At 36.3% G+C, this 25687-nt stretch overlaps 1 protein-coding gene across 6 annotated transcripts in view; it reads left to right on the top strand.

Annotated features, from left to right (window-relative positions):
• The window catches only part of tdrd7b (tudor domain containing 7 b), a 59729-nt gene that overhangs the window by 16322 nt on the left and 17720 nt on the right, over positions 1-25687 (top strand). For 5 of the 6 annotated variants that reach the window (XR_015494477.1, XR_015494478.1, NM_001353929.1 and 2 more), the window contains 6 exon segments: positions 4017-4200; positions 10781-10863; positions 14384-14607; positions 16705-17252; positions 21209-21398; positions 25563-25674. Coding sequence is in view for 4 of the 6 variants with exons in the window: in NM_001353929.1 (NP_001340858.1) it covers positions 4017-4200; positions 10781-10863; positions 14384-14607; positions 16705-17252; positions 21209-21398; positions 25563-25674 (1341 nt within the window). In the remaining 2 variants the exon portion in view is untranslated. 6 annotated transcript variants of the gene reach the window in all.

Consider the following 25687-nt stretch of genomic DNA (forward strand, 5'->3'; position numbering starts at 1 on the left):
GAGTAAAACAGAGTTTTACCTTTTTTTTTTAATCCATTCAACCGGTCTATGGGTATGGTAGGAGCACTTTTAGCTTAGCTTAGCATCAATCATTGAATTGGATTAGACAATTAGCATCTCATTTAAAAAAAAATAGTTTTATTTATTTTAATTAATTATTTATTGAATTAAGTTACATGTATATATTCTTTTCTTGTTATTTTTCTTATTAATTTTATTCTTTACTTTGTGTTCTTATTATTTGTATATAGTCATTATTATAGTAATGTTTTCTTTATTATTATTCTCATTGTTTTGTCTGCTGCACTTTATTTTTCTGCCTTTCCTTTTCTTCTTCTTTTTCTGTATTTTGTCCTCCCTTTTTTCTATTTCTTCTTTTTCTTTTTTCTCACTTCTCTTCTTCTACTTCTAATTCTATTTATTATTATTATTATTATTATTATTATTATTATTATTATTATTATTATTATTATTATTATTATTATTGGTCCTCTTCCTGATTTCCCAACCTCCCCTCACCTCCTCGCTACCATCATTAATATTATTACTTATACTTTTGTTACCTATATTAGCATTACTGTTCTGACTTGTCCGTTATCTCCTCATTATCATTATTATAAATATTTCTACCATTGTCATTATTCAAGTTGCTGTCATTGTTGTAGTAGTGGTTAGGGCAAAATTTACATTACAGTACAGTACATGAAATTCCATTTCATGAATAGTCAATTTCACATGAAACTGAGCTTTGCAGAGCAATAAATGTGCCAAAATGGAAAGGGTGCAGTATATAATGCAATATTCGTTTCATCTTGATTAATGGTTTTCATAATCGTTAGAAGCCAAAATCGAAATCGAATTTTCGATTAATTCCACAGCCCAAGTAGTGGTGATTATAGTAGTAGTTGTGGTTGTTGAAGTAGTAGTTGTAGTAGTATCAGTAATAGTAGACGTCATCGGTGTAGTAGTATCAGAATTAGTAGATGTTGTAGTAGCAGTAGTTGTCGTCGGTATAGTAGTATCAGAAGTAGCAGATGTTTTTTGATGTAAATGTTGTAGTAGCAGTCGTTGTTGAAGTAGTAGTGGTAAATGTTGTTGTAGTAGTATCAGTTGTAGCAGACGTAGTAGTATCAATAGTAGTAGTCGTTGTAGTATCAGTTGTAGTTGACGTTGTAGTATTTGCAGTAGTGGACATTGTAGTAGTCGTCATTGTGGCTGTAATAACAGTAGTAGTAGTTGATGTAGTACTTGTAATTATTATTATTGTTGTTGTTGTCAGTGTTTATTACTGTTGTCTTTATATATATATATATATATATATATATATATATATATATATATATATATATATATATATATATATATTCCTTATGTATGTACTCTGACCATCCACCTAGTTACCTTTACACGCACGAACGCACACACACACACACACACACACGCACACATTGTTTTCATGTTTTTGTTTTGTTTTCTTTGTATGTGATCCCATTTTTTGTGTACTACTTGAATATTCTAATAATAATAATAATAAAGTACGCTTATTATTCGTCATCATCATATGCTGTACTTTTTGAATGAGCGGTAGCACAATCTGACTCATTAGCCCCTTTCACACAGTGATACCGGTAAATATCCGGAAAATTTCCGGAACGACTTTACCGGTATATTCAAAAAAGCGCTGTTCACACAGGCGAGGACGTTACGGAAATTTTCCGGAAAAGAGCATTCACACATCCATTCCAAAATACCGGTAAATTCTGACATCATTCACCACAAATGAGCTTTAAACGGCTGCGCTTGTATTTGTAAACATTTGACTAAATTACAAACTCTGTGGATGATCAATATTGTAAACAACTTTCACTGGATCATATTCGCATGTCGAGATGTTCATAATATGTAAGTGTGCTGACGCTCACAGGCTGTTTCATGGGCACACGCAAAGCTTGAAGGTAAACAAACAACGGCTTATCATAAGCATCTTATCGATGACTATTTGCACAGTTGGCATTAAGAAGAACATATAAACGTGATCGGACTAACTTCTAGCAGCTAAATGTGTCTGGAAAAATATTCAAAGGCTTTTATTCTCACAAACCGCGCGGACGTAAATGCGTCTGACTGTTGTGATTGGCTAAAGCAGACGTCTCACGTCAGCACGTTCTAGACGTGCACGAGCTTATTCCGGAAATCTTCCTTCTGCGTTCACACAGCGCAGCATTCCGGCAAATTGCCGGTAATGTTACAACTTCTCTTTCCGGAAAATAGCCAGAACGAATTTACCGGTATTTTCAAAAAGGACCTGTTCACACATACAACCTTTCCGGAAAATTGCCGGTAATTTTCCGGAAAGGTCTGTATGTGTGAAAGGGGCTATTGTCAGTACAGCGGTACTTGAAAATAGTCCCTAGCTAGGTAACAGCTCTGCACAATATCATTGCATTTTTTTTTTATTTGTGAGCGAGATATTAATGGTCTAATCCATTGTTTTCAACCACATTGCTAGAGAACCACCAGCACTGCATATTTTGGATGTGTACTTTTGTATGTCACCCATTACAGGCCTTTTAGTCTGCTATTAAGCAGATGATCTGAATCAGGTGTGTTTGGTTAAGGGAGACATGGCAAATATGCAAAGCTGGTGGTCCTCTAGGAACGTGCTTGAGAAACATCTCAAGAAACATCATAGTCTAATTCAAGTGAATGCTAAAAGCTAAGCTAAAATTGCTACCACCAGACATGGAGATCAGCTGAATGGGTTAAAATGTGGTAAAACTCAATGGTTTAACTCTAAGAGAGTTGTAAAATGAACCTTTTTCCAAAAATGTTGAGTACTTCTTTGATGGTTGTTTGTTTGGAGAATATGCAAGGTAATACATTTATTAGATTACCTGAAAAGTGTACTGATTATTTATGATTGCTTAAAATGTTTCTTTTTATGTGGTCACTGCAATTATATACTGAAGGGATGGTTCAACCAGAAATGCCAATTCTGTTTTTGCTATCCTCATTATGTTCTCAAAATCTTTGGGTTTCTTTCTTCCACTGAACAGAAAGGGAAAACCATAAAAGTGGTTCATATAGCCCAGGGTTGTCAAACTCTGTTGCGCTGCTCAGTGTAGTTTCAACCCTGCTACAACATACTTATCTGTAGGTTTCAAACAAGCCCGAAGGACTCAATAAGTTAAATCAATTGTGTCTTCCTCCAGGAGCTGAGTTTGACACCCGTTGGATATGCAATATTTTATAAGTCTTCAGATGTTATATCAAAAGTTTGTTTTATAAACAGACAGATGTCTAAGCTATAATTCACTTGAAATGGCAGTGCTTGATGCTTTAATGAAGAAAAAGAGTCATTTGATTTGTAAACGAAGTGTTCTTTTGTGTTGGGTTTTCTTCTTCTTCAGTGAATCTATTGATGTAGTTAAAAGAAACCAACATGAATCGGACTGATCTGGTCTCAGGTTCCACTCATTGAAACCATGATCCAATTTCAGCAGTTTAACAGGCCATTTGAGGAGGAAAAACTACATGTTAGTCCTGTTTGGCACTCAAAGCTGTAAAATGGCTTATTTAGAAAGATAGTCATGTGCATCCTTTATTGTTGCCTTTATATTTTAGAACAAGATTTCATTGCTAAGAAGAATCATTCAGTCTTTTAAATGTAATTTATTTACCGTCATGCCTTGCAGCCTGTCAAGTGCAGACAGAATCACCAGTAAAATGGTTTCTTTGTGCCTTTGGTCCTGTGTAAAGAGTAGACCGAGTGTAATCCTGCAGTAATAATGCCCATGTGAGGATGTGAATGTGTTAATATCTGTCTGCTCACAGATATTGATGTTACAGCAAAGAAAAGATGGAGACGATTCCTTTTCAATCCCAAAACAGCATAAATAGTCACATTCTGTTATAATTCTGTCTCTGTTGATCACATATAGGAAATATTTATTTAAGCTTGGATTGTACTTTGTGTCTTAGTTTCATGATTCGGATATTGCCTTTCTCCTTCATAGCAAAGCCAAGGACATCTTTGAGACAGCCTGATCACCGTGGACGTCTGGGGCGAGGTGGAGGTCGCGGACATGGAGACACTCGAACTGGAAGCATGAGGGACCCCCAGCTTGATGGGAAAGGCGGAAGACCTCATAACACACCCCCAAACACACCCAGCAGAAAACCCACCCTTCCTTCAGAAAGGTAAAAGATTTTAAGCAACAAAGCCTGTTTGTGCTGTGGGTAGCATGATCACTTCAAAGCAAGAAGGTTGCTGGTTCGAGCCTCGGCTTGGTCAGTTAGCATTTCTGTGTAGAGTTTGCATGTTCTCCCCACGTTGGCGTGGGTTTCTTCCGGGTGCTCAGGTTTCCCCCCACAGTCCAAACACATTTTAGGGGAAATTAGGGGAATTGATGAACTAAATTGGCCGTAGTGTATGTGTGTGTATGAATAGGAGTGTACTGGATGTTTCCCAGTAATGGATTGCAGATGGAAGGGCATCTGCTGTGTAAAACATATGCTGGATAAGTTGGCGGTTCATTCCGTTGTGGCGACCCCAGATTAATAAAGGACTAAGCCAAAAAGAAAATGAATGAATATATATTAATGTTATGTACATAGAGAAAACTAGAGGTTGTTGGATGTACAAATCTTTTGTGTAATTTCACTCTGTTTTAACTTACTAAAGCAGCATTCTCCCACAATCTAACATATTGGAAAGAGTTTATCTGTCTGTCTTACCTTGGGAAGAGAGACACCAGAGTGAGGGCAGAACACTGTTATTTATACATTTAAAAAATGATGAAATTCAATAAAATAGGTAAATTGTTTCACTGTTTAGACCAGTGGTTCTAACATTTTTTTTCATCAAGTACCACCTACAGCTCTGCACAGTTAAAAACCAGGCAGTTTAATTCCTGTTATTAAAAACATTTTTTGTCAGCCACTTTAAACATTATAAATAGCCTAAACAAACATTAACACTGTACTGTGTTTACAGGTAGAAACAAACATGCAAATTAAAATGTCAATGTTTAAATTAAAATGTGCTTTTAAAAGTGTTCTCAAAAAGTAAAAAGAAATAAATAAATAATAAAAAAAAATCAACTGTACTTAAATGTAAAGTATAGTATAGTAGCCTCTTTATCAAAACCTGGAAATGTTAACCATAAAAATGGGCTATATGTCATCATATTTATATAAAAATCATTCTTGATAAATTTTGAAATACATGGTGCATGAACACCTAGAAGAAAGCTAGCATACCACTAGTACGCAAACCACAGTTTGAGAACCATTGGTTTAATCAACACTTAAAGGGCACCTATTTTAACCCTTTTTTTCAAGATTTAAGATCAGTCTTTGGTGTCTCCAGAATGTGTTTGTAAAGTTTCAGCTCAAAACACCCATCAGATTATTTATTATACCTTTCAGAATATGGGAAGTTTCTGCTTTGTAGCAGTCTTTGTTGCCTGTGCCTTTAATGCTGGTTTTCCCCGCCCATCGTTCTCACGTACCTGTCAGTATGTCTCCATCTCCGTCAGATTAACAGCACAGTGACAGGCATGAAAGAAGCAGATCTAGCGTAACACTTGTGAGAAATACTACAGTAAGAACTTTCCTGATGATTATTTGATGTATTTGTTGTGGAGTTCATTCAAGCCTTTCTGCAATGTGACAGGATAAACTCAGATTGAAGTGTCTTCTTTTATTATTTTACTGACATGTATCCGTCAATCAATTCAATGGGCGGGGAAAACGCTCTCTTACATCACATTGCTGTGTGCCTCAAAATGGGAGGGATTTGGACACCATTTTATCGTCAGGAAATTTAAAAAAAGAGACTTGTTGTGTTTATACCACTCCAATATGACTGTGGACACACTATACCAATGCACAGTTCTGTCCAAACAGCTTACAAAAGATGATTTCCATCATAGGTGACCTTTAAAGAGCTTTGAAGCCTAAGAAAAAAACAAAATGTGACAGTGGTCCACAAAATCAGTTACAATGGTCAAAAAGATTCATTTTGTCCTAAGGCAATAACTCGAGACATTTTGTCTCGAGTTGTCCTAAGGGAATAACAGTGACACATTTTGGCTTTAGGACAACTTTGATGATTTTTTTTATTCTTTTCAAATGTTATATTTGGCATTATTAGCCAACATACATTGTATGAGCCATTTATGAGTACAGCTCACAATCCACGAAATTTAGTAAACGTCCTGCAGTAAACAAACCAACTCTCATTTTTTTATTAGTAATGTGCTTTATACTAATGTGCTTTAACATAATTTAGACATTTCAAAGAATATTTTCTCTGTATTTAATATTTTTAAACCCTCAGATTTAAGATTTTTTCATTATTGTATCTTTGCCATGCATGTATGATAAAAAGTGATTAGATGAAAAAGTGAATAAACGTATTACCTTCTAATTATCAAAGGCCACCTATGTTGAAAATCATCTTTTGTAAGCTGTTCGGACCGAACTGTGTGTAGGTATAGTGTGTCCACAGTCATATTGGGGTTTTATAAAAATAAGTATATATTTTCAAATTTCCTAACGTTAAAATAAGATCCAAATTCCTCTCATTTTGAGGCCCACAGCTATGTGACATAGTGTGGTTTCCTCTGCCACTGATTTGATCGACAGCCACGTATGAACATGTCTCCATAGTAATGCGTACAATCATATCAAAATGACTGGATGTGCGCAAAAGCAGCTGGGATTAAAAGATCTATTCAGCGCTCTGTGATCATCAATCATCATCAAATGTGATCAACTTTAAAGCATTTTTAAAACGGTGCATGTTTTTAATAAATTACAGTGATTTTATTATCTTTACTATATCACCACAGCCGCAGGTCAGAACAATTATAAAAAAGACGATTCAATCCCATGAATTTATTTTGTTCATCAACATAACATATATCCATACAGCAGTGGATATTGAGTAAATCCTTTCACATCTGCTGTGCAAAAACAGTGTCGAGGTAAACACTCACACTGTGTGTATGTGTGAGCATGAATTTTGTAAGGACATTGTGTGTGACTCATCGTTGCAGAAAGGCTTGACTTAACTCTACAACAAATGCAACAAATAATTGGAAAAGTTTTGGCTGTAGTATTTCTCACAAGCGTTACGTGAGATCTTCCTCCTTCATGTCTGTCACTGTGTTGTTTATCTGACGCAGCCGAGGGGGAGATTGAGACACACTCTGATGGGCATGTGGGAACGGTGGGCGGAGAGAACTAGCACAGGCAACAAAAACAGCTACATTGTGTTCAGAGCAGCAAATCTAATAATCTGAAAGCTCTGATAAATAATCAGATGAGTGTTTAGAGCTTAAACTATACAGACACATTCTGGAGACACAAAAGACTGATCTTAAATCTTGAAAAAGGGGTAAAATAGCTGCCTTTTAAGTAAATGAATGTACATAATTATAAAGATTAAGTTAAGTAAACTTAACAGTTAAAATAGAAATGCTTACATTAAAAAAAGAGTTGACTTGTATTTAAGGCAATGAGTTTTCTCAATTTTTAAGTAATCAGTTTTTACAGTGTATTCTTAAAGATCATACACCAATGCAAAGCCTATTTATTCACATTTGATATAATTAAGATCAAATATAGATATTTATTTTTGATATTAAAATTGACACTTATGACTAGTTTTGTCGTCCAATGTCACGTTTAAATATTAAAAACAACCACACATAAATAAACAGCAGATTCTTTCTTTCTAACATCCATCTTTCAAGTGAATGCACCCACTGAGTGTGCAGCATTTTGCCAAGCAAGTAGCTGAGAATACAAATCAAGTCCTAATGAGAACAGAAATGTCAAGCTCTTTTTTTCTTCACAGATACTTAATTTTCCAGTTTCGTAACCACATGTCCCTAGCTGTTGATAGTGTCTGATTTGATTGGCAAAAACAGAGTGTATTTTAGCTGTGTTGTCTGAACCCAGTGCTTATTCAGCAATCGAATGCAGTCTGCACTCTCTGTATCTCTGTGTTTGTGTGTGTGTCACATCTCTCTAGCCAAAACCCACTGAGAGCAAACAACTGACCTCACTCTTTAGAATTGTGTTCTGTATCGCTTACTGTGGCACACACACAATGGCTGCGAGGGTACGGAGGGTGGCAGAGTTAAGCGGGTGTACAGGAGTTTGTTAATCCTCCCTCCATTCTCTCACAGATTAGCCATTCTAAACCAGTCCACAATGAATCAGCACTTTCCCTTTGGCACAGGGCGTAGGGGGCGTTTGGGTCATCTGACACCTAGAATCATATGCAATAAGACATCCAACCCTCTGAAAACATCTAAAACATCTGCTTTTGCCCTTAACATCAGCATTGCATTTGCTGGTCGTTTAGTGTCTGAAAACTCCACCTAGCTGTTTTGCAGTAGAGCTGCACAGGAGTATGCTTTGCTGGAGTATTAAGGAGTAAATTTGTAGCTATAATAGTATTATTTCTGAAGCCTAATCCTATTTTTCATCAATATTTTAATGTCTCATAATTTTATTATGTGTGTTAAAAAATTGTATTTTGTTGTACTGACAAAAAATACAGTTAAAAAAAATACAGTAGAAGTCAAAATTATTTCCACTGTTATCCAATGAATTGCCTAATTACCCTAACCTGCCTAGTTAACCTAATTAACCTTGTTAAGCCTTTAAATGTCACTTTAAGCTGTATAAAAGTGTATTAAAAATATCTAGTCAAATAATATTTACTGTCATAATGGCAAAGATAAAATAAATCAGTCAATAGAAATGATTTATTCAAACTATTATGTTTAGAAATGTGTTGAAAAGATCTTCTCTCCTTTAAACAAAAATTGGGGGAAAAGTATACAGAGGGGCTTATAATTCAGGAGGGTTAATAAATCCAATTTCAACTGTAGGTTCTTTCTATTGACTGTTGATTGAATTTTTGGGATTTAAGGTCTAGGAAATGAATTCAGTCTTGAGGTTGATTGTTGAGTGGTACAAGTTTGCAGAAGTGGGGAAAGAGAAATTAGTGTTTTCATGGGAAGATTGAGTTCAAAATGTAAGACATTTAGATGGATGATGAGATAGATAGATAGATAGATAGATAGATAGATAGATAGATAGATAGATAGATAGATAGATAGATAGATAGATAGATAGATAGATAGATAGATAGATAGATAGATAGATAGATGGATGGATGGATATATTATTCATGAAAACATATCTACAACATAATCTCAAAATTTGTTTTTGTGAATTTAATACTGACCTTAACCCTTGTGCACTGTTTAAATGTACTACCATTTTATTATTTAACATCCACTAGATTAAACTAAATTATTATTATTAAATTATTATTTAATTTTTCAATTTTTCAAAATTTATTTTTATTTTTATTTTTTTTTGCATAAATCTGTAAATCAACCTACATCCTGATTGTTAAGATAATTACAGGATTTTAAGTGTTTAATTGCCATGTTCTCAAATGATGTCACTGATTTGATGTGAAAATGACTTATTTTTAATATAAAAAGTAATTGTGACTTTTTACTTTTTATCACAGTCTTAGACATGTGAACGATTAGTAACAACATTGGCTTTGATGCTTTGTTAGAATCTCATTTTCTCCCTAATTTATTGTTGGTGTCTGTTTTTGCTCCCTTGACTTCCATTATAAGCACATTTGATGGTGCGTAAATACACAGTCTTTGTTTTTGTTTACTCCATGAAAATCTGAGAGCACACACACACGCACACACACTTTAATTTGCTTTTATACTTTACATAAAATCCAGAAACTAAGCTTTTTTGCAAAGGCCTATCTAAAGGGTTAATGGTGCCAACTGATGATCAACAATAAAAATGACCAATTTTACCTCTTCCCAACAGGGAAATCCACCAACAATCAAAAATGCATGATTATGGTGTCAATGGGTTTGCAATCTAAAAATGTGGTTTTAATGAAAATCAATGGGGCAAAAGCAGCCACCAACAGTAAATTAGAGATAGAAAAATCAATCAAAAACAATGCATAAAAGGCAATGTTGTTTCACATGTCCAAGACTTTGATAAAAGGTAAAATAAATCCAGTCCAGTGAATTTGGCAATTAAAGAGTTAAAATCCTGTAATTTTCTAAGCAATTTAGTAGTTTTTGATCAGAACTGAGGTTGGTTAACAGATTTAGGCAAAAAAAAAATATATATATTTATCTGATGGATTTTTACAGCAGTTTAATTCAGTGGATGTTTTCATCCCAAGCATAACAAAAGGCTAGGACATTTACCCAGAGTGTTTTATTTATTTATTTATTTATTTATTTATTTATTTATTTATTTATTTATTTATTTATTTATTTATTTTATTTTTTGTTCAAAGCATTTTCCCAAAATGTGTGTCAAGATAAGATGTATCACCAACAATCACTCTTTTGGCTGAAACACAGAAAGTTAAATGATCAAAATCACCCCTGAGTGGATGAAAATGAACCAACAGTTGGCTTAATTTGTTCAAATGCGAAATTTGACAAAGGAACAAAAAAACAGCACTGTTCATTATAATACATTATAATAGGATTTAGCCCTCTCAGTAAAAATAATATCAGACCAAACTGAGAACTTTTTTGTGTCTGAGCTTGTTGTTTTGTAAAGAGCATTGGCTGATTTATAATACTGCTTATAATACTCCAGCTATTTAAATCGTGAGGTACCAAGTTTTAATCTTACAGTATTTTATTTAAAGAATAACTTTTTTTTTTGTTTGTTTGTTTGTTTGTTTTAGACCAGAGAAAAGGATGACCCTTCCCTCCAGATTTCAGAAAGAAGTCCACGCTCATATTCTCAGAAACCCACAGCATATTAATGGTGAGCTTAATCTTTGTGGAATAGTGGCAAATATGCAGAGCATCTAAACATTCTTCTCCACAAGAAGCTACTTTAAAGGTTATAGTCATCCTGGAGCCCATAGCAACTTCACTTCCTGTGCTAGAAAACATTCCAGGCATGGGATGTTCATTAAGGATGAAAGGGAACAGTCATCTTCTGTCACAAGCAGGCTATAAAAAATTCCTGCAGTTTTACAGAGGCATCTCTAGCATTTACATGCCTGTGAGCTATATCTTAAAGAACCCGTTTATGCATTACAACCTGCATCATAATTCTCCTCTAACTTATACTCCTCACAATTACTGCACTGTTTAACATTTGCACATTTAAAATCTCTCTTCATAGCTAATTCAACCTGTATATAATGTTCATAGTACATCCATCTGTAAATATCACTATAGTTTTTCTATAACTGCACTTTCTAACTTATTCCTGTATCCTGCACTTGCTGCTATTGCACTGCTGGTTAGACCTTAACTGCATTTCGTTGCATTGTAGTTGTACATGTGTAATGACAATAAAGTTGAATCTAATAAAAGATCATATTTTGGTTTTGGGACCTGCAACAACAGGTTTATATGCATGTAATGTCAGAAAATACTTTCATTGTCTTATAATATGTTTGTATTTTTACCTAATTATCCCAGCGACTCTCATATGATTTATTCAGCAATTCATTTGTTCCCAAACCCCTCCTTTGTGTGGATGTTAATCTGTGCTGATTGGTTCGATGACCCAGTCTGTTGTGATTGGTTGACTGCCCTCCAAGTACAGGATGTCAACATGACATCATATTGACTTTGTATCCCAACGTACCCCAACATCGTTGGGACATTGGACTCGTCAACGTCAACGTCAATATGCATTCTCCAACCTAAAGTCAACCTAAATTCAAACAAATATCAACATCAAATCATGTTACACCTTGACATTATGTGGACGTTACCACTATGACATCTATCAGATGTTGGATTTTTGTCACTTTCCTACACAACCTAAAATCAACTATAATATCAGCTTAATTAGACGTTGTTATTTGATATCAAAATAACGTCCTTAGACGCTGGCTAGACATTGAATTTTGGTCACCTGACATCATGACCTGAATCTAACTACATATTAATTTCTTATTATGTTATGTGTCTGCTGGGTATATTCAGTGCAAGACAGAGAGTGATACCCACCACGGTTATGAAGTAGCAGTGTACGTGAGAGCCCAATGCAGGAATAAAAGAAAGCAATGCAGCATATTACTCTACTTTAGACCCTAACCCATATAATAACAACACACATTCCGTATTAATCCACACAGTGGCAAAAGTTTTGAAAAGTGACCGAGCCGCACATGTGAGGAACAGCGGATGGTGGCCATAGCAAAGACAAACAGCAGAGGATGTTCAAAAACTTATTTAAATCAGTAAATGAAGAAGCACACATCGCATTTTCAACGTGGTTTTGGACACATTGATGTGAATAGCAGGCAGTTATAGCCGGCAGCTAACTCTCTGCAACTCTCACATGGTCACCCACTGAAGCTAAGCATGGGTTGCGCCCAGTCAGTACCTGAATGGGAGACCAAATGGGAAAGCTAGGTTGCTGCTGAAAGTGGTGTTAGTGAGGCCAGCAGGGGGTGCTAAACCTGCAGTCTGTGTGGTTCCTAATGCCCCAGTATAGTGACGGGGACACTATACTGCTCAGTGAGCACCGTCTTTCGATTGAGAAGTTAAACCAAGGTCCTGACTCTCTGTGGTCATTAAAAATCCCAGGATGTCCTTCGAAAAAGAGTTTAACCCTGGCATCCTGGCCAAATTTGCCCACTGGCCTATGTCCATCATGGCCTCCTAACCATTCCCATATCACAATTGGTTTCATCACTCTCTCTCCTCTCCAACAATCAGGTGATGTGTGGTGTGCAATCTGGTGCAAAATGGCACAGTAGGTAATGCTCTCACCTCACAGCAAGAAGGTTCGAGCCTCAGCTGGGTCAGTTGGGATTTCTGTATGGAGTTTGCATCCACTGCATAAAACAATCTGGATAAGTTGGCGGTTATTCCGTTGTGGCAACCTCAGATTAATAAAGGGACTAAGCCAAACAGAAAATGAATGAATGAATAAACACACAATCAAATACATATTTTGCAAACTACAGAAAACAAGGCAACAATTTTAATCACACTTACATGTTATGATTCAGAGGAAAAACAAACCATATGAACTGTAAAAAACTGACAAAGTCCCTGTCAAAGTCTGACAAAGTCTCATACAGTACATAATAGTCTCTGCTGCTCGTTCCTTTAATAGTCAGTGTATCCCATATTGCAGCATCAGTTATTGTATTAAAAATCAGAAAAACGGCAGGAACGCACCACTAGGTTGGCTATACTGTGGTATTGTTGTGAAAATTAACTTTAGCCATTTATTTCCCACAGCCAAATCTCCATCTGTCAGTGATTTTCATCTTTGTGTCATAATCAGTCCCTCGATCCTTCGCGCTCCACTAGTGTCTGAAGGGTTCATGTTTTACTGGATCTGGCATACCATATTACCATAGATCAAAATTCATCAACTCGATTCATTTATTAGATTCTGAGTCGACTATTTCTTCAAAGAATCGATATTTTTAAACATGGTGCACTTTCAGATTTAAACCTGAGCTGGATGTTTCCGTTCACTTTGAGCTGTGTTACACACTGCATGGAAGGTCAAAAACCCATAATATGGGGTCTTTAAAGCAATAGGTCTTACCAGCAGTGGGAGGTCTTATTTATAGACCCTTTCAGACGATAGTGATGACTGCATTTAACAGTTCATCAGCTTCTTTAGATATTTATTTTAAATGTTTGTATTTATAAAGCTATACTTTATAAATGCAACTAGTTAATGCTTATCCAAGATGTTTCTAATGCAGCTTCTATGAACAGGACAGTAGTTTTGATATTGTTCTGTCTTCTGGCTGTCATTAACAGTCTTACACAATTGTTTACTTTTTCTGAATTCATGATAGCACTTTCGTGGTGTTTATATATATTTTTTTTATTTGAGCAAATTGGAATGCAAAAAAACAAAACAAAACAAAAAACAAAGTGGTACTCTACCATTTACAGCAAAGTCCACTGCTTAGAACCCCTTAGAACCTTTGCAGTGAAGTATAATTATTCATGACTCACTTGTCATTTTTTGGTGAACTGCTCATTTTATGCACTCAAACAAAAAATGTTTGCTGTTTGTTAAAACTACTTATTTTATTTGAGCTGAAACAACACAGTTCTTGAGTTTTGTTCAATCCAATTAAATTAGTAAAAACTAATGAACTAATTCCTTCATGTTGTACCAACACAAACGGATTGTCTAACCCAGCATTTTTTACAGTGTGTGTAGAAAAGGATAGATGAATTTAAAGTCTTTATTCACTTTAGACATCAATCTTCTGTTTATGGTTGTATAAGCTTATGGTTTGTCAGAGCAGAATTCTTCCTAAACTGCATGTCACTATTTCCAGTTCCTTCAAACCTGAATGAAAACACAACTCCACCAAAACCCAGACTGCCTCATTCTGCGCCTTACAGTCCCAAGCTGGTGCAGTCCCGTCTTCAAGAGGTTCTTAACAAGCATAGCAATGGCCTCTGGGTATCCAAGCTGCCTCAGCTGTATCGAGAGCATTATAAACAAGACCTGCCCAGTGAAGCCCTAAAAGAGCTGGAAAACTGGACTCACATCTGTACTGTAAGTTTCAAGATATGGCCTGATTAACCCAAGTCTGCCTGATGCCATTAGGGCACATTTATTATTACCATTATTTGTTAAAGAATTATTTGACCCAAAAATTATTTACTATTTATACTGTTTATAATAACTCCCCCTCATCCCACCATTGTTTTAACCCTCTGAAACATTCATTCATTCTTGACTGTAATCATACGAATCTCTGTGAGTAAATTTGTGAGCTAAAAAAGTTAAAAGCTAGGTCTGAAAAAGTTTGTCTATGATTGTCATGTCAGATCATGATAAACATATTATGATTGCATGCTGCACTGCAGATTCTTATCGAAATACATTGTATTGATCATACAATTGCACCCTGACCTGATTTGGAAGAGATGATACAGGCAAAATAAAATATTTTTTAAAATGTTTTTTATTGCACAAAAATTGTTATTGGAACTTTGTATGATTACAATTAATGTCACGTCATATTCTCACAATGTTTTAGTTGCTTTTTTTGGACTTTAAATTTTTCTGGACCATTGCTGTCTATAGAGATTGAGAGAGCTCTTGAACTTAATCTAAAATGTATTAATTTGTGTTTTCAAGATAAGCGAAGGTCTCGAGGGTTGTAACGACAAGAGTGATAAATTAATAATAGAATTTTCATTTTGGCCATTTTGGGCTGAACTAATCTTTTAATCATGGCAATAACAGGATCAAGTCACAAGAATCTTTAGTTGATATGAACCAAATTGTTTCAGACTCAAAATAATCTTCACAAGCTCATTTGTTTTAGAACCTGGCACATTGTTTAGGCATATATGAACATGACAATCATGCTTAAACAACTGGTTTAAAATAAATCCTGGAGCAGTTCATGTCAACCCAACCACGTGTCATAATTCCTAATGAAAAAGCATTACGTAAATAGGAGACACAATTAATGCGTTTCATCTTAGCATGATATTGCTCCTCACCAAAATATGTCAATTAGAAGAACGTTGTTATACCATAATCTTCATTTCCATTCTGACAATAAAATAATACAATTGATCACCTATTTTACCCCTTTTACAAGATGTAAGATAAGCCTTTGGAGTCTCCAGAATGTGTCTGTAAAGTTTCAGCTCAAAATACCCATTAGATTATTTATTATAGCCTTCTGAATCTTCCTATTTTGGTCTCTGAGGTCAACGTGGCTGTTTTTGTAGCATGTGGCTTTAAATGCAAATGAGCTGATTCTCCCTGCCCACCGTTCCCACGTGCTTGTCTGCTTCTCATGCATTAAGTTAGATAAACAGCAGTCAGTGATAGAGAGACTCGGATAAAGCTGAAATACAGCTCAATTAGTCAAAAACACCAAGTAAGTTTATTTAATGTATTTGTGGTGGAGTTTATTCAAGCCTTTCTGAAATGATGAGTCTCACACTAATGCTGTTTGCAGTACAGACACACAACTGTTTACTGACACAAGGTGTGGTGATCATGGCTGTTAAGAATTGCATAGAAATTTTACTCTTTATTACAGTTTTAAACTTATAAAATTAAATATTGATGTGCAGCTGATCACCGAGAGTTGAAACAGATATTTTAATCCCAGTTTCTTTGCAAAAACTTTTGTGTGCATGCGTGTTCACGTTATTATGGGGACATGGTGTCTGTCAATCAATTCAGTAAGCGGGGAAAACCACACTCCTACATCAGGTTGTTTTAATGTCAGTAAAAAAATAAAAAAGACTTATTGTGTTTCTATCATTACAGTATGACTGTGGACACACTATACCTACACACAGTTCTGTCCAAACAGCTTACAAAAGATGATTTCATCATAGGTACCCTTTAAATAAATAAATAATAAAACAAATTTTAAAGACAGAAATCCAAACCCGGTAACTGAAAAGCACATGCATTTATTTTACTGTATTCCGAGCTGTGTGTAGCATCATCATCTCTATACTACTTTATCTGTTTATTACTAGGAAAATTTACTTAAATTGACTATTTTGGCTTAAAAATCTCAACTGGCATTAGAAAGTAAAAAAAATATATATAATAAATTATGTCTGAGAAGTTAGTGCTTGTGTTGAGAATTTTGTGTTGTTTCTTGGTTTATAGGTTGAAAAACCATGCAGCAGCAAGCCTCAAGAATTGTTGCTATACCCTGCTAAAGAAACCAGCCAGATCACCCCAACTCCCACTCACGACAGATCCCCATCTCATCACAAAAAACCTCAGACTCAAAGACCATCTCTTACCGCCAAATCAAACACACCGGAGTCCCCCAAGACTCTATCACCGGACCTCAAGCAGAAGCTTGGAGAGCTGCTCTTGAAATACAGCAGTGGTTTGTGGGCCCATGCTCTGCCTAAATTGTATCAGGACACATATAAATGTAAACTACCAGAGTTTGTGCTGGACCAGCTCACCCTGCTTTCAGATATATGCACGATTGACTACCCCGTGCCAGACAACCCCAAAAGAGCAATTCTGTATGCAAAAGTAGTGGAGGACGAGAACCGGAACCAGTCAGGTTTGGCTAGTCAAGAGATGAAATTAGAGCGACGTTTGAGCAGCCAGACTGTTCCTCCTCTGGTCATTCCTAGAGTGGAGTATCCTTCTGTCCTGGTGGTGGATGCAAGTGACACAAACTGTGTCATTCTGAGGTATGGCTTATTTAAGATTAGTATTTTCTTGTTCATTTGTGCCTTGTTATGTATTAATACCCTTTTCAAAAGGTCATTTTATAGAAAAGTCAACTTTTGGTATGGAAAGATGTCTAAAATCTTTTTTTCCCCAACATTTAAACTTTTTTACTTTATGAAAACACATAAACGGCAGATTAATGATTTTTAGAATATTTTTGTGCAGTAATTTAAGGATAACCTATCATTTTTTTGTCAACGATGTTATCTACTTTTTTGACCATTTTAAGGTTATTAAATATTATTTCTTTTTAAATATTATATTGCTTGCACATGTGGTCAGAACAAGAAAAAATATGATAATGCAACAGATAAGAAGATTAGTCAAGGATAAGCATGGAAGGTGGTGCTTCTTTAATCTGGTGTTTTATTTATTTCAATCAATTTGCTATAACAATTAAAAAATAAAAAATAAATTAAGATTACTATTTTGTTGTTCATGAGCTATTTGTGCCTTGTTATGTATTAATACACTTTAGATCGATCAGTCATTCTACAGAACAGTCAACTTTTGATATGCAGTGTTGCCAACTATTTTCAATGAAAAGGCGCTAAGTTCTACCCAAAAAGTCACTAAGTGTTGCTAGATTACTTCAGATGTCAATTTGCATAATACCGACGTCATCACATCCAACCGTTTTTAGTTTAACGGCCTATGGTTAATAAAGGGGTATTTATATTTGCACTGGGAATAGAACACAACCAGGAGCTATGCTTTTAACTACAGCTCTACATGTGTAGTTGCAAGCGTACAAGTTTATGACGCAGTTTGCGAATGTTCGTTGGAACGACAGATTTGGGAAACGCCAAATCAACAAACTATGCTTGTATGTTTGACAGAACCTAGGACCTTAGTTGGCTAACGATGGTTTTCAGAAACGCACACCTCATCAACCAAGTGTCATAGTTCCTAATAGAAGTGCATTACATAAAAAAGAGACACGTTTAATGCGTTTCATCATAGAATGCTATTGCTCCTCGTTAAAACATGTGCATTATAAGAATTTTGGTCTACCATAATCATTCTGACAATAAAATAATGGTTAATATGGGGTAATAAAGGGGTATTTATATTTGCACTGGGTAACACTTTATTGTGATGGTCCATTTGAGTATTAGTAGACTGTCTGCTAAATATCTGCTAATACTGCTCCTTTAACAGACATTTAACTGACTATGAGAAACTTTGCAAGTACATGTCAATTTATACTAACCCTAACTCCAATCTAAAAGTCTACTTATGATCTAATAAGAATTAGTTGGCATGTAGATGCAATGTAACTTTTATTCAACAAACACACCATCAAAATAAAGTGTGACCTAGCACTGTGCTTTATGTCTGCATGTCAACTTAACTAAATTTATTTGTTGTTTGAATACAGTATAAAAATATAGATGTGTAGTTAATTTGCAGTAATGTCTCTGAAGTAATAAACTTAGACAAGTTCCAAACTTGTCTCTAAAATGTCTGTAAACAAGAAAAGATTAAACGGTCAAATTAAATAGTTAAATATAAAGCAAAGGAGAAGCAGATCGGTTTGACTTTACAAGGGAAATACCTCACACTAGCGGTGCTAAATCATTTGCTGTCTGTACACAAAAGGCTGATCTGCTCTTGGGCAGTAGGTAGGAGTGAAGGCTGTATGAGGACTGGGCCGGCTGTCAGTGTTCTGATATGGGGTAGGGGCCAACAGCATCACTCGCAGCTCATAGAGAAGAGTAGGAACAGTAGAGTACGGACAGAAGTCTATAAAAATCACCAGTAACACCCAAAAAAGTAATTAGATTTGTCGCTAGTCACTTTTTTATTGTCTAGGTCAGGGGTGGCCAATCCTGTTTCTGGAGAGCTACTTCCTGCAGATTTCAGTTGTTACCCATATCAAACACACCTGAACCAATTAATTAGGACCTGAACACCATGTGATAATTACAGGCAGGTGTGTTGATTATGGGTTGCAACTGAAATCTGCAGGAAGGTAGCTCTCCAGAAACAGGATTGGCCACCCCTGGTGTAGGGGGTCTGAAAAGTTGCTAAATATAGTGACAACATTGCTAAGTTTGCAATGCTGTTGTTATGGCAAGATGTTTAAAATCTTACATCTTACCTTTCCTAAATCTGTATATTATTAGTTATTTTTCAAACATAAAATTTTTATTCATATTAAAAAACATAAATGGCAGCTTAATGATTTTGTAGAATATTTTTTTGTACAATAATTTAAAGATAGCTTGAAAAAAGGTCAATGGCAAGGTTATTATAGTTAATGAAAAAAAAATTCCAATAACTGAAATAATAATAAAAACTAGAGTTGTTTAAAAACTGGAACTAACTGAAACTGTATTGTGTACATACAAAACTAACTGAAACTAACTAAAATTATAGCAAAAACATTCTTCGTATTTATCTTTGTAAATGTATTTAATACATAAACCTACTGTAAGGCTTTTATAAGTAAATCTATTTACTACTATTTACTCTCAAAATAAACCAAAATATACTGAGTTATTTAGTTATTAGAACAGTACACTGGGATCAGAATTGATAAGTGGTGAACCATTAATACTGTGCAACCATGTATGATTCAGTGAACCGTATACAAACAGTACATGACAGCCTGCTGTGACTGAACTAAACTTGAACAACTGTTTAAATGGCTTAAATGAGGCTGGAATGAGAGGATCTGTTAAAAAAAAACTTAAGTTTATTTCATAACAGAAAGTCGTAATGGGTTTTAAATAAGTGAATGATGCTTCAGTTGGGTTGCAAAACATAATTATAAGAAACTTTTCAGATCATGGTGATGTTTAAACTGACTGAAATTATGATAGCTCACTACATACTTTTGGTATGTTGATTCCCAACATGGGAGGATTGTCAAAAAAGATCAGATTCATGGAAAAGATCTGAACTTCAATTCAGTACTGTGTATCTTACCTCAGAAGCAGGCCTGCTCACATATTTTACTTAAGGCTGCTATCTTGTTGGCTGCTGTATTTGAGTTTAAGGATGGGTAGATGGTAGTGGTAGATGATAGTGGTCATGTGTCCTCTAAATACGTGTTTCAAAAAACATTTCTTTGGTTGAGCTTCTAACTTAAACTAACACTGAAACTAACAAAAACTAAAGAAAAGTAACAAATGTTTTAACATGTTTTAATACATTCATTACCATGTTTGTGTTTTACTGTCATGGTTAAAAAAAATTATAAAAAAAAACGCTAAAATAAAAGCCGCTAAATCTATAGTCCCAATTAATAACTTCTGTACAGCAGTCCCACAACATTCTGACCCTCGATGACACTCAAATACCCTGTCAGAAAAGTCTAGTGGCTGGGAATGAGCTTTTTACAGTGTCTGCTATAATGTAAAGTTGTTTTCTTGCATTTACATACATGAATATCGCCATGGTGTACATGGTGAAGCAAAGGGGAAGGAGTAGGGGTACAAAAATAGAATTGGAATTGGGCCTAAATCTACCTCTAAAACTAATTAAAATAGGCTGAATTTAAAAACAAAAAGTCAAAATGAAATAAAAACTAAAACTAATTAAAAATCCAAAACTATTATAACCTGGGTTAATGTGTTACCTACTTATTTTTGCAATTTAAAGGTTTTTATTCAATCTATTTTTTTTTTCTGCTTGGAGTTTGTCAAGTGTAATATTTGTTAAAGCGACAGAAAAGCACAAAAGTCAGAAAAAGACAGAAAAGCAAAGTCATTTCTTTAGAATGACCCAGAATCACATATTTGCATTTTAAAATACATTTCTTCTAATCAGATTTGTTGAAATATGTTGATCAGGGTGATGTTGTAAAGAACAGGGTAGATTGCCTGTGGAGAAAGAAATATGTCAGGTCAGTGTAAAAGTAGGTGACCACTTTTGTACTCTATGATAAAGAGAGTGTGTTTCTGTGCAGGTACATAGGTGAAGGTTACTCAAAGGCACAGGAGAAGTTAGAGGATGAAATGAGAGAGTTCTATAGACAGGACAACACGAAGATTGCTCTGAGGTCCCCATCACCAGGTCAGCTGACTGCTGTAGGTGCTGAGGAAGAGGATGACATCATCCGAGCGCAAGTTTGTGAGGTCATGGCTGACAAGGTCAAGGTGCGTAAGGGGTCATTAAAGAATGTGACATCAAATTAATGTTTTTTTTTTGGAGTTGCTTTCAGTATGTTAGTCTTAAGGATATCTAAAATCTAGCGTGCTCCCAAACAGTGACAAATGTTGTCATACTTTATTATCAAATTTTCTGACCAGTCAAATGCTCTGTAGTTTTTGACATGTCCTGCTCCCATCAAGATGCTCTTGTTATATGCACTTGAGCTCAACCACTCGCAATGGCAGAGCTGTTATTAAAAACAAAATGCTATTGAGCTGCTCTGTCCCACTCCCCTCTTTATGGTTCAGTTCAATTTATTTCACACATGGAACAAAAATGCACATTTCAAAGCACTTCTCTGGACCCTAAAGATTACAGTGAAACACTGGAGTCTAGTCAGTCTTAGCAATTCTCATCCGGTTTACTGCAATACCAAAAGTGTTTTGCCGTGTTCAAATGAGACGCAGCACACACGGAAAAATTGCGCTATTCGCGCGTGAATAGACTCATGAACATTTTGAGTTTGGGGAGCCTTCTGTCTGCCCGGTGACTCTAGCTTTGTTGCTAAATGGCTTACATGGATTTTATTCAGAGAGTAGCTGTGTTTGTGTGCTTTTATGAAGGCTAAAAAACAGCTTTGAAATGTTTGGAGCCGTGTCTGAGTCCACTAGATTTATTCTGAGATGCACCCAGCTCTGTGTTTATCAACTTCTCCAGAAACTATACCTGGATGATGGAGGTTTTCAGCAGTGCTTCCGACCAAGCCGAGCCCAGTTTGATAAACTGTTGTCTGGTGTCAGCTTGGGACACCAACAACAGGCGCTACGTCGTAATTACGCCCCCACAAGAGCAAGCTCCTGATTGGTTAACGCAGCGTGACTGTCTGCTGAAGTTTAGATTTTCCAACTTGAGCGATTCGCGTGAATCATGTGAAGCACGTCAACCGTGCAAAACGCTTAACTCGCACCGATTCATTTGCGCAAATCATGTCATTCGGCCATATTGCGCCACAAGATGTCTTTGCACCTTAGCATTGACTTAAAAATGTAAATCACTTGTGCTTGACACTTCTTCTGTGTCTGGTTTGAATGCAGCACTACAGTACGATTAGCTTTTTTGGTACCACTCAGTATAAATGGGTCATTATTGTCAAAAGCAACATTTTGACATTTACATACTCAGACATTTCTGGTATGTCTTCTGTATTGACAAAGCGTCTTTTTTTCTTTTTTTATATTTAAAACTATTAAATTATAACTGTATTTCACAAGATTCAACAAACATTTTTAAGGTTTCAGTAATGAATTTATGTAGCTTTTGCACAAATGGCTTTAACTCAACAATGTCTTTTTCAGTTGTGAGAAAATGCATTTTGTTCTTGATCTATAATTCATTTTAGAGTGCTTTCACACCTGTGAATCGATTCAGTTGTTCCGAAACAGAGATTACAATTGTTACATTGTTGCTCTTTGCTCTTAGAGCGGTTCGCTTTCACACTGCAAAGTTTCTAATCGGACCAAAAGAGCTAAAACAAGTCACCTGCGAGTAAACTCTCCTCACATTGGTCAGAGTGTCAGGGTTTATTTTGCAGAGTCCCGCTCAGCTGTCAGGAGAGGTGGTGGTTTGGTGGTGCGCGCGACGTGTCTGAGGAGAGATGCGGTGGGGAGGGGTGAGAAAGGTGCGCGACGATGCCTTTTTGAGGACTGGGAGGGAGACGCGAGATTACCGGGAGATCATCACTAGTTTGCGGGCATCCGGAGACTCGTGAAACTTCCCGCCTTACTCATAATTCTCTCTTCATATAGCCGTAAGCCTATTACATATCCATAAAACACTGTCATATAACCCCGCTCGGATCAGACCGCTTTTTCACTGCAATCAAACCGCTCCAGGGTTCGTTTCAATCGAGCCGAGACCACTTCACTCAGGTGGTCTCGGAGCGATTACTTTGGCGCGGAACAGAGCGCGATTGCCCTGTTCACATATGCCAAACGAACCGCACTAACTGGGCAAACGAGACAGGTTCCGAAACAAAAGTGTAGGTGTGAAAGCACCCTTAGAGTCTGTGAGGCAGTTGTTTGGGGAAAAGTAGCATACATTTACTTTAGTCTTTGTAGCTTATTTAAACGTTCCTTTTTGTTTGTTTTACTATGTAAAAATGTTCATGTACTGCACATGCGCACAGATGCACAGCCTGGCATTTATTTACTGTCTGTCTCTTTGAAACATTGCAGCAAAATGTCACAACTGTCGTCTGCTTTTGCCACTTAACAACAGCTCCCAGTAAATATTCCCTGTCCTGTGAAAAGAGGCAATATGGAGCATCTACAAACTGACTTTAATCCTTAAAGCTGTCAAAACAATCAACATCCAAAACATCTGCTTCAGAATGTCACTCACAATGTTAGCTGAATTGGTCACATGATTAAAATGCATCATCGTTTTCAAAAGCCTCCCTTTTTTAAAGTTCACACTGCAAAAAGATGTTTTCAAAAACGTATTGGTGTGGACATGGCTTTCTTGAAAGATCTCTAAGGCCCCTTATTGTGTCCTGGTTTATTGGTCATCCCCAAACTGATTTCACCATGTAGGACATGTTCCTGGATTAAAATTTATGTTGATCCTGGAACAACATTCCAATAAGCCAATCAGAATTAAGGCATACATTTACTGTTTGTGTCAAGTTTAGGCTGCACTTCTATATGAGTGTATCCAATTATTATTCGCCTCTGATTTTGGGAATAATTTACAGTTATGGTTGGGTGTGTATTACATTTTCAAACAGAAATTACTCTCACCGGCCACTTTATTAGGTACACCTGTCCAACTGCTCGTTAATGCAAATTTTTATTCAGCTAATCACATGGCAGCAACTCAGTGCATTTAGGAATATAGACATAGTCAACACGATCTGCTGCAGTTCAGACCGAGCATCAGAATGGGGAAGAAAGGTGATTTAAGTGATTTTGAACGTGGCATAGTTGTTGGTGCCAGACGGGCTGGTCTGAGAATTTCAGAAACTGCTGATCTACTGGCATTTTCATGCACAACCATCCCTGGTCCGAGAAAGAGAAATTTTCCAGTGAGCGGCAGTTCTGTGGGTTCAAATGCCTTGTTGATGATAGAGGTCAGAGGAGAATGGCCAGACTGGTTCCAGCTGATAGAAAGGCAACAGTAACTCAAATAACCTCTCATTACAACCGAGGTATGCAGAAGAACATCTCTGAACATACAACACATCCAGCCTTGAGGCGGATGGTCTACTGCAGCAGAAGACCATACCGGGTGCCACTCCTGTCAGCTAAGAACAGAAAACTGAGGTTACAGTTCACACAGGCTCACCAAAACTGGTCAATAGAAGATTGGAAAAACGTTGCCTGGTCGTTTCCAACGTTCCATTTCTGCTGCCACATTCAGATTGTTGGGTCAGACTTTGACATCAACAATATAAAAGCATGGATCCATCCTGCCTTGTATCAACAGTTCAGGCTGGTGGTGGTGGTGTAATGCTGTGGGGGATAATTTCTTGGCACACTTTGGGCCTATACGTACCAATTGAGCATCATGTCAACGTCACAACCTACCTGAGTATTGTTGCTGACCATGTTCATCCCTTTATGACCGCAGTGTACCATTCTTCTGATGGCTACGTCCAGCAGAATAGCACACCATGTCGTTAAGCGTGAATCATCTCAGACTGGGTTTTTGAACATGACAATGAGTTCACTGTACTCAAATGATCTCAAAAATCACCAGATCTCAATCCAATAGAGCATCTTTGGGATGTGGTGGAACGGGAGATTCGCATCATGGATGTGCAGCCGACAAATCTTCAGCAACTGCGTGACGCTATCATGTCAATATGGACCAAAATCTCTGAGGAATGTTTCCAGTATCTTGTTGAATCTATGTCACGAAGGATTAAGGCAGTTCTGTAGGCAAAAGTGGGTCTAACCCAGTACTAGTAAGATTTACCTAATAAATTGGCCGGTGAGTATATGTTCCAGGATCAACATACTGTAAATGTTAATCCAGGATCATTCGTATTTGGCAAAATCTTGACGTGCTACTGTTTTAGTGCAATTCACAGTAAGGTATTTGTGTGATATCATCTTCTATTTACCATGATACTTTTCGCTTGATGTACTAATCATTTCTGTTCAAAACAGGTGTACTATGTGGATCATGGCTTTTCTGAAGTCATCAGCATACGCAAACTCTTTGAGTTAAACGAAAAATTTTATAGATTGCCTTTCCAAGCCACCAAATGCAAACTAGCAGGTGAGATTTGCAT

This window comes from Danio rerio, chromosome 7 (genome assembly GCF_052040795.2).
Source record: "Danio rerio strain M-AB ecotype USA chromosome 7, GRCz13ab, whole genome shotgun sequence".
Lineage (NCBI taxonomy): Eukaryota > Metazoa > Chordata > Actinopteri > Cypriniformes > Danionidae > Danio > Danio rerio.